The sequence below is a fragment of the Salpingoeca rosetta genome (genome assembly GCF_000188695.1).
Source record: "Salpingoeca rosetta unplaced genomic scaffold supercont1.28, whole genome shotgun sequence".
Taxonomy (NCBI): Eukaryota; class Choanoflagellata; order Craspedida; family Salpingoecidae; genus Salpingoeca; species Salpingoeca rosetta.
The window spans coordinates 320567-335566 of NW_004754906.1; the positions used below are offsets into that span (position 1 = coordinate 320567).

A 15000-nucleotide genomic window follows, 5' to 3' on the forward strand; every position below is an offset into this window, starting at 1 on the left:
GGACAAGAGGAAATAGGGGATTAAGTTCAAATCAAACACGGGAACACACACACACACACACACACACACACACACACACACACACACACACAGAGTGACTCCATGCAGGTGCAAGACTGCGACGAACCGAGGCACGCCGACGCTTCTCCTTGCGAATGGCGGCGCGATCCGTGTACGAGAGCGACGTGTTCTGCAGCAGACTCTCCAGGCCTTCAAGGTCCTGGTGTGATGGGAAGTGGCAGCAGGTTGGCGATGTGATGGTGGGTGAGGTCCCACGAAACGAAGACACGCACAAGCGCAAACAGGAGCACACACGGACACACACACACACACACATACATACACTTGCACACATACACACAGACCGACAGAAAGACAGTCAGTGAGACACACACACGCACACACACACACACGCACACATGCACAGACACAGACACACAGACACACAGACACACACACATACACACGCATAATACGCACAAGCTTCTCGAGGGCGGCGGGCGACGTGTCGATGTCCGATTTGCTCGCGGTGCGCGAATTGCGACGGACACTCGGGGATCCGAGTGGCGATGCTGATGATGTTCGCAGTGGCAGTAGCAGTGGCGCCGGGTGTGGTACATATGAACGCACATGAGTGAGGCGAGAAGGGAGGGCGCGCATTGCAGCGGGTACCCACACAGACAAATTAACAAACTGCGAAGCAACATGCACGCATTCTCACAAAAAAACGTGCATACACACACGAACATACACACAGACACACACACAGACACACACACAGACACACACACACACACGAACAGGCAGACACAGACAACGACACAGACACAGACACAGACACAGACACACACACACACAAACACGCAGACACAGACAACGACACAGACACAGACACAGACACACACACACAAACACGCATACCTGCGCCCTTTGTGCGACTGGCGCTGCCTGCCACGCGAGCACGGGACCGCGTTACGGGCGGCGATGCCTTTGGAGACGCCTTGGGCGAGGACTTTGGCGACGCTGCAGACCTGGCGCCAGTCTTGCTGCTGGTCCTGGACCTGTTGCCCTTCACCGTGACTGGGGATGTGCCCCCGCTGCTGGTGCTGGTGCGAGACGTTGGGCGGGACGAGCGCTTCTTCTCCTCAGCGGGCGTCTTTTTTGGGCCGGCCTTGCCTGGTGTCATGCTGCCGGTTCGTGGCTTCTTCGTGCCGGCGGCCTTCTTCTTTGTCGCGGACTTGTCCTTGCTGCCGAACAGCTCCTCCTCATCGTCATCGCCATCGTCAAACTAAAGTAGCAGCAACATGTGTGTGCATGTGTGTATGTGTGCGTGGGTGCATGTTTGTAGGCGCAGGGAGGGAGTGTATGGCATCGCGCAAGGGGATCAAGGTGATGAGTTAGCCACGACGAAAGCACAGGCTGCGATGCCACAAGGCAGACACGACGGCACGACTTGCTTCTGAACAACGCATGCAAGACCAAAACGGACGTCAAAGATGCTGCTCTTCTTGGCTGCTGTCGTCGTTGGTCCTTTTGCAGGCGTGGCTTTGGACGAAGACGTGGCCTTCTTCGATGCCAACGTCTTCAGAAAGTCGTCGTCGTCCGAGTCAGAGTCGCCGAACAGATCGGCCGTCCTATCCAGCACACAAGCAAGCACACACCACAAAGAAAGTTTGAGACAGTCATGCATTGGTGATGCAACCACAACCAAAACACACAAAAACCAACACTTCATCAACCTCACCACCCACACCAACAGCTTCACACGCATGCACGATTCGGTGACACGCCACACTGGTGACCGCAGGCTTTCACACAACGGGCCCAACTCACTTCTTCTTTGTCGCAGACATGTTGAGCGGGCTGGCTGGCTGGTGGCAGTGGTGTGGAAGCGGATGTGGAAGCGGCAGTGTGGGAGCAAAACAAAACAACAACAGCAGTCGAAGATGGAGGTGCGGAAATTATGCTGTCGGACACGATTCCGACTCGCTTGCTTCTCTTTTGTCTTCTCGTGTTTCTTGGTTGTTGGAACGGATAGTCTGACTGGTGCGACAAGCAAAGGATGGCACCCACACACACGACACACACACGACACACACACGCACGCACGTACGCACACACGCACGTACGTTCACACGTACGCGCACAACACACTGCAGAAAAGAACACAAGAACGCAAGACAAAATCCAACGCAAACAAACAAACACAATCACATCATGTGTCACATCACGCGAGCGCGGCGTGCAGCGAGTGAAACGTCTCTGGTGTGAGGAAGACGCGGCCGTTGCGAGCAGCCGCAATCTGCGCGCTGGACGGGAGCGTGAGTGTGCCGAGTGTCTTCCCCTCCGCCGCCTCCTTCATGCGCTTCAGGTGATCCACGCCAGCAAACGCGCCAAGCGTCGGCTGCTGCGTCGTTGCGGCCGACAGCAGCGGCAACAGCTCGTCGCGCGCACGCGTGCTCCGCAGCCGCAGGCTCTCTAGCTGGCCTGCGGCAACTGCCAGCGACGCACCGGGGTTGCTCGGCTCGGCACCAGCACCGGCGCGCGAAGCCGCTGTGGCGCCTTCTGTATCTGCACCTGCTGCTTTCTCCTGCTTCTGCTTCTTTTCCTCTGCAGGTGTCAGGCGGACAACGCGCAGCGAAGCCAGCGACTGCATCACGTCACCACACACCTGGTTTGCGGCCTTGATGGCCGTGCCAGCCTGTGCCAGTCGCGGCGGCACGGGGCGACGCGGGCAGATGTTTGGCAGCGCGGACAGCGTGTCCAGTGCGCTCTTGGCCTGGGCGGTGGCAGTGAGGCGGCGCTGGTGTGCAAGCTCCTCCTGCAGCACAAACAGGCGCACCTGCGCAGCACGAAGCTCGGCGCTGCTCACGTCTGATCCGACAGTGGAGACGCGGCCGCCGAGTGACGGGCCCTCCGCAGCGTACAGGCGCTTACGGAGCTCGTCGCGCTCTTTCGACAGCTCTTCGTATGTTTCTTCAAACTCGCGCAGCTGCACGTCCATATCATGTCGCAGCTTGTCAAACTCGGCCCGCTCCTCCGCCATCTTGGCCTCCTTCTCCTGCACCTGCTGCTCGCACTGGTAGCGCACGCTCTCAATGTTGCGCTTGCTCGCAACAAGCAGGATGTCCTTCTCCTTCAGGTTCTTGTCCTTCATCTGCTCGGGGTTGGGTGGGGTGGGTGGAGGTGGAAGGGTAAATATGAGCAATGAAAGGAACCAGCACACAAGCACGAACTTGTGTGTGTGTGTGTGGTCGCGCGCATCACCAGCCACAAACCACACACACACACACACACACACACACACACACACACACACACACACACACACGCACGCACCTTGACGTCCTTCTTGAGGGCGGCGAGTTCAGCGGAGAGGCGCTCCACCTCTCGTGGAAGCGCCAGTGTCTCTGCTGCAGACTTGCGCATGGCAGCCGCATTCACCTCCCACGCAGCCGGCCTGGTGCAGCGGTGTGTGTTGTTGTTTGAGTGGGAGGGCAGGAGTGGGGTGATGGGACGCGTGGAGAAGGGGTTGGTGAATGAATCGTGTGTTGGTGAGAGGGAGAGCAAAGAACAAATGGATTATCGCATGTCACGGAGCAACCAACACGACACCAACGTCACATCGACATCACGTCGACATATCTCCCACTGGAAGCGTCAAGTGTGACAGGTACGTACTGTTTGGTTTCGGGGCTGGCCGCAGCCTGCACATCAAAGTCGCCCGCCTCCAGGCAGCCAGCGAGGTCCACCAGCAGCTGCATTGCATCATACAGCACGTTGGGCACATGCACAGGAACCATGCTTTCGTCTGCACCCTCCTGCCGCGCGCGGGCCGTAAATGTGCCGTCCTTGGACAGGTCCACACGCGCGTTGACGCCAATTTGCATCGCCGTGTCCAGGTCGAGGGCACGAAGCGTCACGGAGCCGTGCACGTGGTCCTGACAATGGTTGGGGGCGACGGGTGTGGTCGTGTGCGCGCATGTGAGTGTGTGTGTGTGTGTGAATGTGGGGAGTTGCTTACGAAAATGGACGTTCGTGTGGATGCGCAACCATCGGCAAATGTGTGCATGTGTGTACAAGCGTGTGAACGTGTGTGTCTTCCCATACGTGGTATGCCTTTGACGCGTGGCTGAGGGCAATGGCAGCAGAGAAGAGGTTGTGCGCGTGCTGTGCGAGCATCTGCTGTCGCTCCTCGTCGAGTGCAATGGTCGTGTCAGCCATCTTGGGTGGCAGGTGCCGCAGGATCTGCGCACACAGGTGGCGAGACAACGGGTGGATTAAGGCAATGCGGTCATGCTTGAACCAGCCCTAAAAGAAACATTGCGCACACATGCACATGTACGCATACACGCACACACACACACACAAACACAACAAACACAACAAACAAACGAACAAACACACAAACACAACACAACACAACACAACACAACACAACACAACACAACACAACACAACACCTTGCGGCAGGCGGTCTTTGCGTCCCTGCACTGGCTGCTCATCTCGCGCATGTGTGCGAGGAGGGGCCCAAACGCCGGGTCCATGCTGCCTGTGGACGACGACCGCTTGAAGATTTCGTCCAGGCGCAGCAGCTCAGCCTCCACAACATCCAGTGCGCCGCTCGCCGTCTGCACCTCAACCTGCACGCGGCCAGTGTTTGTTTGGGGGAGCGGGGAGGAGCAAGGACAGAAAGGTGTGGGTGGGAATGCGAAGGCAAGCAAGGGCGAGAGGAGGTTGAGGAAAGATGTGAGGGGTGGTGGTGGTGGTGGAGACACACATTTGAGTACACGAACGCGCCAGTGCAATTGCAACCACCTGAGCTCATCTGTTTCACACGTTCGAAAGCCATGTTGGATCTCACGTTTGCGGCATCACGGCTGTCACGCGGCACGGCGTCGGCAATTCGCGTCGTCATCGTCGTCCGGAACGCCTTGGCAGCACTGGGCCACAGCATTGCAGTGGTGTGTGAGTGAGTGAGTGTGTGTGTGTGTGTGCACGAGTGAGTGTTGCAGTGGTGTGTGAGTGAGTGTGAGTGAGTGAGTGAGTGAGTGAGTGAGTGAGTGAGTGAGTGAGTGAGTGAGTGAGTGAGTGTGAGCGAGTGAGTGTGAGCGAGTGAGTGAGTGAGTGAGTGAGTGAGTGAGTGAGTGAGTGAGCGAGTGAGTGAGTGAGTGAGTGAGTGAGTGAGTGAGTGAGTGAGTGAGTGAGTGAGTGAGTGAGTGAGTGAGTGTGTCAGTAACTGTTACAGGTCCATTCTCACGGTGCCACCACATTGCCAACGGAAGATCAGCCCTCGGGTGGTACTCACGCCTCGACGTCTGCGAGCGGGATGGACGGGTCAAGGCCGTCGCCGCGCAACCGCTTCAGCAGCGAATCTAGGGCAGGCTCGTGCGCAACAAGCTGGCGATGATATGGTGGTGATGATTTGGTGGTGGTGATGATGGTGGAAGCGATGAGGATGTAGACGAGATGAGAATTGCGGTGCGACGGCAGAGAGAGGGGGAGCTCGTGGGTGACGGTGATTGAGAACAAGGTGCAAGTGACGAAACTGCTTGTGTACAATTGCGTGCGTGTGTGTGCGTGCGCGTGTGCGTGTGAAGTGTGAAGTGTGCACACCTGTGGGAAGACGTCGCCAACCGCTTTGAATGTCTCTGCGTCCAGCTTGTGCATGGCCTGAAAACGAACGACAGCGAACGCACGCGCGAGGTGTGCGGGAGAGAGATGAACGAGAAGTAACGACGGCGATGGCATGGGAAGAGGCAAGACAGCAAGACAGCACGGCGCATGGCGCGTGTCAAACGCATGCCACGTGTCACAATGTGCGCGCACAAAGCACACCATCAACGCCCATACGAGTAGGACGGATCACAATTCAAGCAAGAACGCAAAATGGGGTGCGAGCGCATACCTGGTACATGTACTCGCAGTCGAGGCGCAGCATCGTCAACAACTCAACCAGCCTGCACGTGCAAACGACAGCCATTGTGTGCACGAGTGTGTGTGTGTGTGTGTGTGCATACGTGAGCTGTGCAAACGGTAAAATGTGGAGCAAAGTTAAGCCAACAGCGCGTTGTGTGCGTGTGCGTGTGTGTGCATGTGCGTGCGGTGTTCAGGCAAACTCACGCTGCGCCAAAAGCAAACTGGTCAATGGTGAGATCAGAGTCCTCCGTCACCACTTCCGAAATGTCTGCAGGCAAACAAGGGTGGAGGCAGTTGTGCACGCGCATGAGCATTCGTGTGTGTGCGTTGTGTGTGTGAATGTAAAGGGTACACGTCATCACATGCACGCACACTTGCTTTCGTTACACACGCGCACAACAACACAAATATGCACGACACCACACCACTTCCTCCAATGACAACAACAAGAACAAGAACAAGAAGAACAACAGCAGCAGCAGCAGCAGCAACGCACCCTGGCCAACAGCAAACTCTGCCGTTGCGTGCTCGGCGAGGATGTGCGATTTGCGAACAACACGATCAAGCAGCATCAACAGCTGCAGCCCATTGTAGTCGTGTGTGAAAAAGTCCTCAGGCAGAAACATTTTCAGGTACCTGCACAACGGGTGAAGAGGGTTGAGGGCGTTGGGAATGAGTGTGTGCGTACGTGTGCGAGTGGGTGGCAGACAGCGCCACATAGTGCACATTGTGTCACATCTTCCTTCATCATGGTTACCTCCCGTTTCCCCTCCATCCCCCCCCAACCACCTCCTCCTCCACAACCACTACCCAAACCATCACCACCGCCACCATGTCTACGGACGCACGTGATGTGCTGCTTCGCCTGCTCCTCTTCGAGGGCGTGCAGTTCGGCCTCAATCGCCGCCACCCGCTGGTGCGCCTTCGACTCGCTCGCCTGGCAGTCGCAAACAAGCAGTTTTGGGGGAGGGGGGGGGAGGTATTGACGCGGTGGTGGGTATGATGGGTGACGTTCGGAGGTGGCCATGGCAGCTGCCGAGCAGCGCAAATGTGCCATCACCACACACACACACACACACACACACACACACACACACAACGCAACACAGGCACCTTGTGTTTTGCAGGAGCGGGTTTGGGCTGCACAGGGGCGGCAGATGCAGCATGCTGCTGGTGTTGCTGTTGCTGCTGCGTCTTCTGCAGGCTCTCCTCCTTCTCCTTAAGCTGTTGACCCGAAATGAAAAAAAATATTCGACAGGAATGCGACAGCCATATGTCAGCACAAACCAGGCAAGTCAGCAACAGCTCACACATCGCAAACGCACAAACACAACACACACACACACACACAAACACACACACACAAACACACATGCACACACAAACACACATACACACACCAACAACTTCACACACAGGCACACACACATACACAACAACAGCACGTTGACTCACGGCAGCGCTGTATTTTGCGATGGCCTCGGCCTGCTCCTGATTCCGGTCCACAATCGCGTTGAGCACTTGCATCAGCTGCAAACATCAACGAGTAGAAACATGCACGAACAAGAACAAGCCAGCTTGGGTGAGTGCAAGCAGCCGAAACACGCGCGCATGCGTGCGTTGTGTTGACGTGTTTGCAATGGCACAAGCGTCCAGATGCACACTGGTTGCACAATGAAGCAAAATCAATCAACACAACACCACAGCGGCAAGCCCTATCCTCCATCCATCATTGATTATGTTCCACCTTGTTGACAGATGATCTGAACTCGTCGTTGTCGGCCTGTGTCTCGTCGAGCGTCTCCTCCAACGCCGTCTGTGTCTCCTCCAGCACCCCGACTTCCTGTCGCAGCTCGTACACCTCCTGTACACGTGTTGTCGTGGTGTTGTGCATGTATCAACGAGAGTCATCTCCTCAACACGCGCGCGCGCACACACACACACACACTCACACACACACACACTCACTCACTCACACAACACAACACAACACACACTTACACAACACAACACACACACACACAAGCACAGGTCACCGCAATGACACTGCCCCCTCCTGCTCTCCTTCGAGCCTCACTCCGCCTGCTTCCTGAGTAACGGCAAATGAACAAACGCCCTCACCTCCTCCAGCAGCTGACACCGCTCCTCAAGGGCCAAGTTCTGGTCTGTCAGCGACTCGACCATCGTCTCCGCGCTAAAGTGTGAGTCTGCGCGCGACACCTGCGACTTGTACTCCTGCATGGCCTTTTCCAAGGCCACGTCCTTCATTTGGAGTGCCTTACCGAGCGCGGTGTTGTCAGCCATGGCGTCCGTCAGCTCTGCCCGCACCGCCGCGTTCTCTTCCTGCAGCGTCTGGTTCTGCTCGCGAAGCTTGTACAGGGCCTGATGGAGGGTGTGTGTGAATGTGTGTGTGTGTGTGTGCGTGTGTGTGTGTGTGTGTGTGTGTGTGTGTGTGTGTGTGGATGTGCGTGGATGTATGTGTGGATATGTGTGTGGATGTGCAGATGTACGTGTGGATGTATGTGTGAGAAAATGTGAGACGTAAGTCACGGGCAATGAATGGTGTCAGAGTACATATACCCTCACCAAGCAACAGCAAGGCAAAGTAAACCAGACAGCAGACACCGCACCACTGTCAGGCGTGCAATCTTGTTCTTGAGCGCCTTCATGGCTGCGGTGTTGTTGGTGCGGTTCGGGTTCAACGCATCATCATCGCCATCATCATCACCGCCGTCACCATTGGCCTCATTGGCACCTGCACCACCGTCAGCGTTGCCCTGCTTGGCGTCTGCTGGCGCTGCTGCTGTTGCCCCGGCCTTTGCTTCCTCCTTCTCCGCCTCCAAGATCTCAACCGTCAGCGTCAATTCCTCGACTTTGTCTTGAAGCTCCTCCACCTCTTCTTGCAGGTCCCGGTTCTGCACCGAGCACCATTTGTGTGGTGTTTTGTGTTGCATGATTGTGGGCACAGGGGAGCGGCACGGTTGCAGAGTGGTGATAGGAGTTCGTTCCATGGCACCCACGGACACATGCACAGGCATGTGTACGTGTATATGTACAAACACTTGAACACACAAGCGCGCAAACACATGTATGACTCCCCTTCCCAAAACACACACGCAAACACACACACACACGCACACACACACACACACACACACACACACACGCACACACGCACACGCACACACACACACACACACACACACACGCACACGCACACGCACACGCACACACACACTCACGCACACGCACACGCACACGCACACACACACACAACACGATACGCCACGAGCCTGTTGTGATACCTTTTCCTCGGCGACCTGCTTGTCGAGCAGAGCAATCTGCGTGGTCTCCTTGAGCATGGCCACCTCCGACTCCAGTCGTTGAACGTCCACGTCCGAGATGCGCTTGCGCTCGTTCAGTTCAGACACGAGCATGTCCTGCTTCTGCTGCCACAGCTCTTTGAACTGCTGCAACTGCTCCACTTGTTTCTGCGCGCGGGAGGGGAACACAGACACGCGTGATTGTGACGTTGGGGAGTCATTACACGAGCGGCAAGCAGGGGGAGGGGGGAGGAGGGCAAGGAGAGAAAGAATATCGAGGCAGAGAAGCAGGGGAGAAGGAAACTGGCACTAACACACTCACACACACGCACGCACGTACACACACGCACACATCAGAACACACCTTGTATTTCTCCAGCTCGCGAACGCGAATGGGATCTGTCTCCGCCTCCACCACCGTCGATCGCTTCGTCGCTGCTGCTGCTGCTGCTGATGTTGTGTGGGGTTTACTGTTACTCCTTGCTGCTGCTGCTGTCGCTTTGGCGGGCGCGTGTGTGGCTGCTTGGCCTGTGGCGGGCGCGTGCGCTTGCTTGGCCGGCGCTGGCGCTTCTGTTTCAGCGGGGGCGTCACCAGCTGTGCGCGCGTGCGCGTGGCTGTGGTTTGCAGCCGCTGAAGCTGATGACGACGATGTTGATGTTGGGCGCGGCGCTGCGGACTTGCCGGGCTCTGATGATGTGCTTGACGGTGCTGCAATCCTCGACTTTTGTGGCTGTGGTCGCTGTTGCTGCTGCTGTGGCGGTTGCGGCGGTTGCTGCTGCTTCTTTGCTTCATCTGCACGCGCAAAAGAGGAAGAAGTGGGGGGGGGGAGAGGGAGAAAGAGAACATGAGGAATGCGTACAAAGACATTGAGCGTCGTTGAAACGTGGTGGAGGCGTGGTGGAGGCGTGTGTGTATGTGTTGGGGGAGTGGGGGGAGGCTTGTGTGCGTGCATATAGGAGACAAGTTAACCGTACCAGTTGTGGATTTTGAAGAAGAGGAGCTGTCCTTCGTAGACCCTGGTGGACGTGAAACGACAGAAATCAAGAAGGAGAGGAGTATCAGGTTGCATGTAGCATGACATGGGGTGGGAGGGGGAAACGACGACACACACACACACACACACACACATGCACAGTTTTGTCGTTCACCCGTGCGCAGTGTTGCCATTCATACACACACACACACACACACACAGACACACAGACACAGACACACAGACACACAGACACACAGACACAGACACACAGACACACAGACACACAGACACACAGACACACACACACACACACACACACAAAGCTCAGCTCTTACGGGTGGGCTTTGCCAGTTTTGTGCGGGATGTTTGACGAGACGAGCTCGGGGTAGCGGCTCTGCTGCCCGTGCCACTGGACGTGGAGGATGCGGCCTTTGTTGATGATGGGGAGGACGATTTGCTTGGCGAAGGAGCAGGCGATTTGGCACCAGAGGGTGCTTTGACAGGCTCGACCTGCGTCTGCCGCACAAACATGCCGTGGTGCATCTCGCACTCAAAGTAGGGTTTGCCCTGCACGGTGCCGTTGTTCTTGCCTTTTGCCTCATCGAGCTCGATGCCAATCCACTTGCCCTTGGCAAAGTCAACCAGGCCCACATAGCGCACGGTGCCGAGAAGCTTCTTATCGCGCACCATCACGCGCATGCCCGGTTTGATGAGCAGCGACATGTCTGGTGTTGCCCACCGCTGTGATGCGCTTGGGCACTGGATGCGTTCCACAAGCACACAAACCGGCGTGTGTGAGGTGGTGTTGTGATATGTTGTGCTGTGAGGTGGTGTTGTGATATGTTGTGCTGGGAGGTGGTGTGGTGTTGATCACTGCAACAAAGCACTGCAATGGAGAAGCATCGCACACCGGCAGACGAAAAGAGCACACAAGCACACACCTATGCACACAGACTTGACAGACACGCCTTCACTCACACATTGACTCACACAATCACAGACACACTCTCGCATACTCTCGCACACCTGATCCTGCTCTGCACTGATGGAAGGTTGTTGCTTTGCTTTGCTGTAGTCGTCGTTGTTGCTGGAGCAGCAGCGGCCGCTGGAAGAAGAAAGAAAAAAATAAACAGCGGCAGGGGCGAAAAACAATTGCACAGAATCGTCTAAGCAACCACAGCCGCACAGACGAAGCGAGTGGCACCCCGTACAGCACCCGCTCAACACGCAAGCAAGCGTCCCTGACTCGCATACGCACGCACGCACGCACGCACGCACACGCACACGCATACGAACACAGGCCATGTCGTCGAAGAAGGGAAAGAGGAAGACGGGATCGGCAAAGGAGCCCAGCAAACTGGCCAAGAAATACGAAGATCTCTCGGTTCGTCGTTTGTGTCCTGTCATTCACACACACACAACCGCACAGCCACACACACACAGATACACACACACAGATACACACACACACACACACACACACACACACACACACACACACACACACACTAACACACACTATCACAACACGATGCGTGTAGGACAAAGAGTGGGTGGAGCTGGCAGCAAAGGGAACGTTGGCATGGCGAAAGGACCTGATCTCCTCGCCCAAGATGGCAAGGGCCTTGCTGACGACAGACGCCGCAGCGCTTCAAACGTGGGCGTGCGCATGTGCATGTGCATGTGCATGTGCTTGTGCATGTGCTTGGCAGTATTGTTCCCTGTCAACAACAACACAACAACAACAACAACAACAACAACAACAACAACAACAACAACAACAACAACAACAACAACAACAACAACAACAACAACAACAACAACAGCAACAACAACAACAACAACAACAACAACAACAACAACATCCCGTCCATGCACACCCACGAACACTCTCCTTTGCCGCCTGTACCTCGCTATGAACGAGGTTGTCCTGTCGCTGTGTGCTCACGCTCTCTGACCTCTCTGCTTCTTCTTTGACAGACAATTGGAGGGAATGATGAAGTTGACGGATACGCACTGCAACATCTTGGACGCAGCACTGTTGGACATCTATACACACGTCATCTGGTGGGTGCGTGCGTGTGTATGAATTCTCTGTCGAGTCCAACACACTCTCGCCAGCCACACACACACACACACATGTGCGGAGCACCGATTGCTGGGATATCGGCATCAGGCCACGTGTCCCGTTGCCGTGGTTCTCATTCTTCTTGCTCATGCATCCCTACCCCTCGTGTGCGGCTGTGGCTCATTGCTGTATCTAGGAAAGCGAGAGAAGCCCAATTGAATGTGCTGCAAACATCTGCGTTCTTCTCCCTTGTTGTTGAACTCATCAACAACATCAGAGGTGCGTCGGCTGTGTGTGTGTGTGTGTGTGCGTGCTCTTTGGTATCTGCTTTTCTGCCTGTCTTTGCGCTTGCTGTTAATCGTTGCACCGGCTCTCCTCCCGTTTTCACACACACACACATACACAAATGTCGCTGAGCAGAGAAGCAAATGCCGTTGAGCGAGAACATGGAGTACTTCAAACAGGCCATGCGAACACATTCTGTCATGGCGCCCTGGGATGGCGTCTCCTCCATTCCCGACTTTGATCTCCGCACCATCTCCATCGTCACAGAACACATCAAAACAACGTGCGTCTGTGTGTGTGTGTGCGCTTGTGTGTGTACGCGTGCGTGCGTGTGTGTGTGTGTGTGTGTGTGTGTGTGTGTGTGTGTGTGTGTGTGTGTGTGTGTGTGTGTGTGTGTGTGTGTGTGTGTGTGTGTGTGTGTGTGTGTGTGTGTGTGTGTGTGTGTGTGTGTGTGTGTGTGTGTGCAGCTGTGCATGGCTTGCGTTGCATACGCTTGTATGTGCGCGCGCAGTTGTTTCGCCGTTTGTACACTTGCATCTGTGTGTGTGTGTGTGCGTTGCACTGTACGCTCACCCTTGCCCAGATCACTCCAATGTTCGTGCCCACTCGCGCCCCTCTCACACACGCACGGCCTGCTACTGTTGTGGTGTGCGTTGACAGCATCTTCCAGCACTACGCGCTTTACTTCCACGTGCTGTCGCAGCCGTTCGAGCCAGAGACTGTGCCGTTCCAGCTGAGCTACCGGACGCCCATTGTGCCGCCGCCGTTGTCCGAGGCAGTGCCGCTGCCAGAGATGAAGGCAAACAACCCTGCATTCGCCCACGCAGCATCAGCAACGCAGCACAACGGTGCTGATGACTCTGCATCACACCACCACGACGACGCCAGCGAGCGCGCATCCCCAACACCATCGAGAACATCACCCCACCTCGCCGCCTCCATCCAACCCATCGCAGAGGAATGATGTGACAGCTTTGCGCTTCTTCTGTGGCTTTGTTTGTACATACGATTTCTGTTGCATATTTTACATAAAACGACCCCCGCGAAATTCAATTTTCAACCGCTCAACCAGCCAGCAACCGAACACATAGACACAGACACACACACACAGACACACACACACACACAGACACACAGACACACACAGACAGACACACACACACACACACACACACACACACACACACACACACACACATCGACGATGGCGACGCCGCCTGCGGACTTGGTGTCGAGGGCACAGCGCGCCGTGGCAGAGGCCATGATGCGCATTCAGCAGGTCTGGCATGTGCTGGGCATTGACGAGGAATACCAGGAGGAGCGCTCCGAGGAGATTATGAACCTCGTCAACGGACTCGTCATGACCATGGCCGAGCAAGAAGAAGAGGAGCGCGACAACGTCCTCCGGCGCGTCAAGGAGAACAGGGAGCAGCTTGCATCCCTGGCCAAGGAAATGAACGTCGAGCCTGGCGTGGACACAGACCTGCCCCTGCTGGACCTGGACAAGGCACTCGGCGACCGCATCGCAGCGCTGAACGAGGAGCGGGAGCAGCGCATCCACTCCCTCATCGACCTGGAGAGCAGGCTCGAGGTGCTGCAGGAATCCCTGGTGGTAAGCGAGAAGGAGGAGAAGCGTGAAGACGAGCTGTCCATGGAGCGACTCGAAGACCTGAGGCACCGCATCACAGAGTATGAGAAGGAGCTTGACGAGAGAAAGAAGGGCTTGGCGTCCACCATGAAGGAGATCAAGCACCTGTGGGCGCAGCTGCGCTACCGGCCCCGCACAGAGTTTGAGGAGCAGGTGGCAAAGGGCGTTGATCGGCTCCCGCTCTCGCCCGCCAACATCCTCGCGCTGCACCGCCTCCGCGACTCGCTCAAGGACATGCTGCCCGCGCTGAAGGTTGAGGTGGACACCGTGGCCGCGCGAACGCACGAGATGTGCATGCTGCTCGGGGAGCAGGAGGATGAGTACGTGCGCGCCGCAGCCCGCATCAAGGAGAAGACGGAGGCATTTGATGGCGTGTGCCGCGACGCCATTGATCTGTGGGAGCAAGAGCTGGAGCGCCTACACAAGAAGAAGCAGGCCATGCTGCCTGTCGTCGTGCTGAAGACCTTTGAGAAGCTGGACAAGCAGTGGCAGCAGACGTACTTCTGTGCCCAGCAGTCGCGCGAGTTTATGGAGGCCCTGGGGCTGGAGTACCCCTTGGAGTATGATGACGTGAAGGAGATCTCTGATCGCCGCGTGCTTGAGATGGCGCTTGAAGCGATAGAAGAGGAATGCGCTCGACAAACAGCGCTGCACGACGAACACAAGGACGTCTACCAAGCCGTGCACACCATCGAAGCCTTGCAGGTGTGTGTGGGTGTGTGTCTGGAGAGGGGAGGGGTTACATGTGCATGGATCTTGTATGTGCGTGCGTGCGTGTTTA

General features: G+C 56.3%; 4 protein-coding genes across 4 annotated transcripts in view; 2 read left to right on the forward strand and 2 right to left on the reverse strand.

Annotated features, from left to right (window-relative positions):
* Positions 1 to 1953, reverse strand: part of PTSG_09345 (LIM domain-containing protein 2) — a gene marked incomplete at its 3' end in the record, with an annotated part of 6558 nt that extends 4605 nt beyond the window's left edge. Inside the window, exons 1-5 of the mRNA XM_004989547.1 lie at positions 1834 to 1953; positions 1490 to 1634; positions 922 to 1288; positions 481 to 572; positions 128 to 220 (exon numbers count right to left, since the gene is read on the reverse strand). Coding sequence (XP_004989604.1) covers positions 128 to 220; positions 481 to 572; positions 922 to 1288; positions 1490 to 1634; positions 1834 to 1853 — 717 coding nt within the window. The 5' untranslated portion in view covers positions 1854 to 1953. The remainder of the gene's footprint in view (positions 1 to 127; positions 221 to 480; positions 573 to 921; positions 1289 to 1489; positions 1635 to 1833) is intronic.
* Positions 1954 to 2003: 50 nt separating this feature from the next.
* Positions 2004 to 11369, reverse strand: PTSG_09346 (uncharacterized protein). Its single transcript, XM_004989548.1, has 22 exons — positions 11245 to 11369; positions 10554 to 10977; positions 10217 to 10258; positions 9607 to 10034; positions 9225 to 9410; positions 8550 to 8834; positions 8041 to 8301; positions 7667 to 7783; positions 7375 to 7449; positions 7033 to 7143; positions 6768 to 6856; positions 6416 to 6555; positions 6124 to 6187; positions 5909 to 5960; positions 5617 to 5673; positions 5309 to 5400; positions 4865 to 4943; positions 4464 to 4643; positions 4111 to 4248; positions 3682 to 3941; positions 3340 to 3460; positions 2004 to 3157 (listed from the first exon to the last, which is right to left on the reverse strand). Exons 2-22 carry the CDS (start codon positions 10939 to 10941, stop codon positions 2228 to 2230), a joined length of 4095 nt encoding a protein of 1364 aa, XP_004989605.1. The 5' UTR covers positions 10942 to 10977; positions 11245 to 11369; the 3' UTR covers positions 2004 to 2227.
* Positions 11370 to 11373: 4 nt separating this feature from the next.
* PTSG_09347 (uncharacterized protein) lies at positions 11374 to 13616 on the forward strand. The gene is made up of 6 exons (XM_004989549.1): positions 11374 to 11602; positions 11760 to 11875; positions 12199 to 12285; positions 12483 to 12565; positions 12707 to 12854; positions 13232 to 13616. The coding sequence occupies exons 1-6, from the start codon at positions 11522 to 11524 to the stop codon at positions 13533 to 13535; spliced, it is 819 nt and encodes a 272-aa protein (XP_004989606.1). The 5' UTR covers positions 11374 to 11521; the 3' UTR covers positions 13536 to 13616.
* A 127-nt stretch (positions 13617 to 13743) lies between these two features.
* The window catches only part of PTSG_09348 (uncharacterized protein), a 3762-nt gene continuing 2505 nt past the window's right edge, over positions 13744 to 15000 (forward strand). Inside the window, exon 1 of the mRNA XM_004989550.1 lies at positions 13744 to 14924. Within this exon, the coding sequence (XP_004989607.1) occupies positions 13776 to 14924 (1149 nt within the window). The 5' untranslated portion in view covers positions 13744 to 13775. The remainder of the gene's footprint in view (positions 14925 to 15000) is intronic.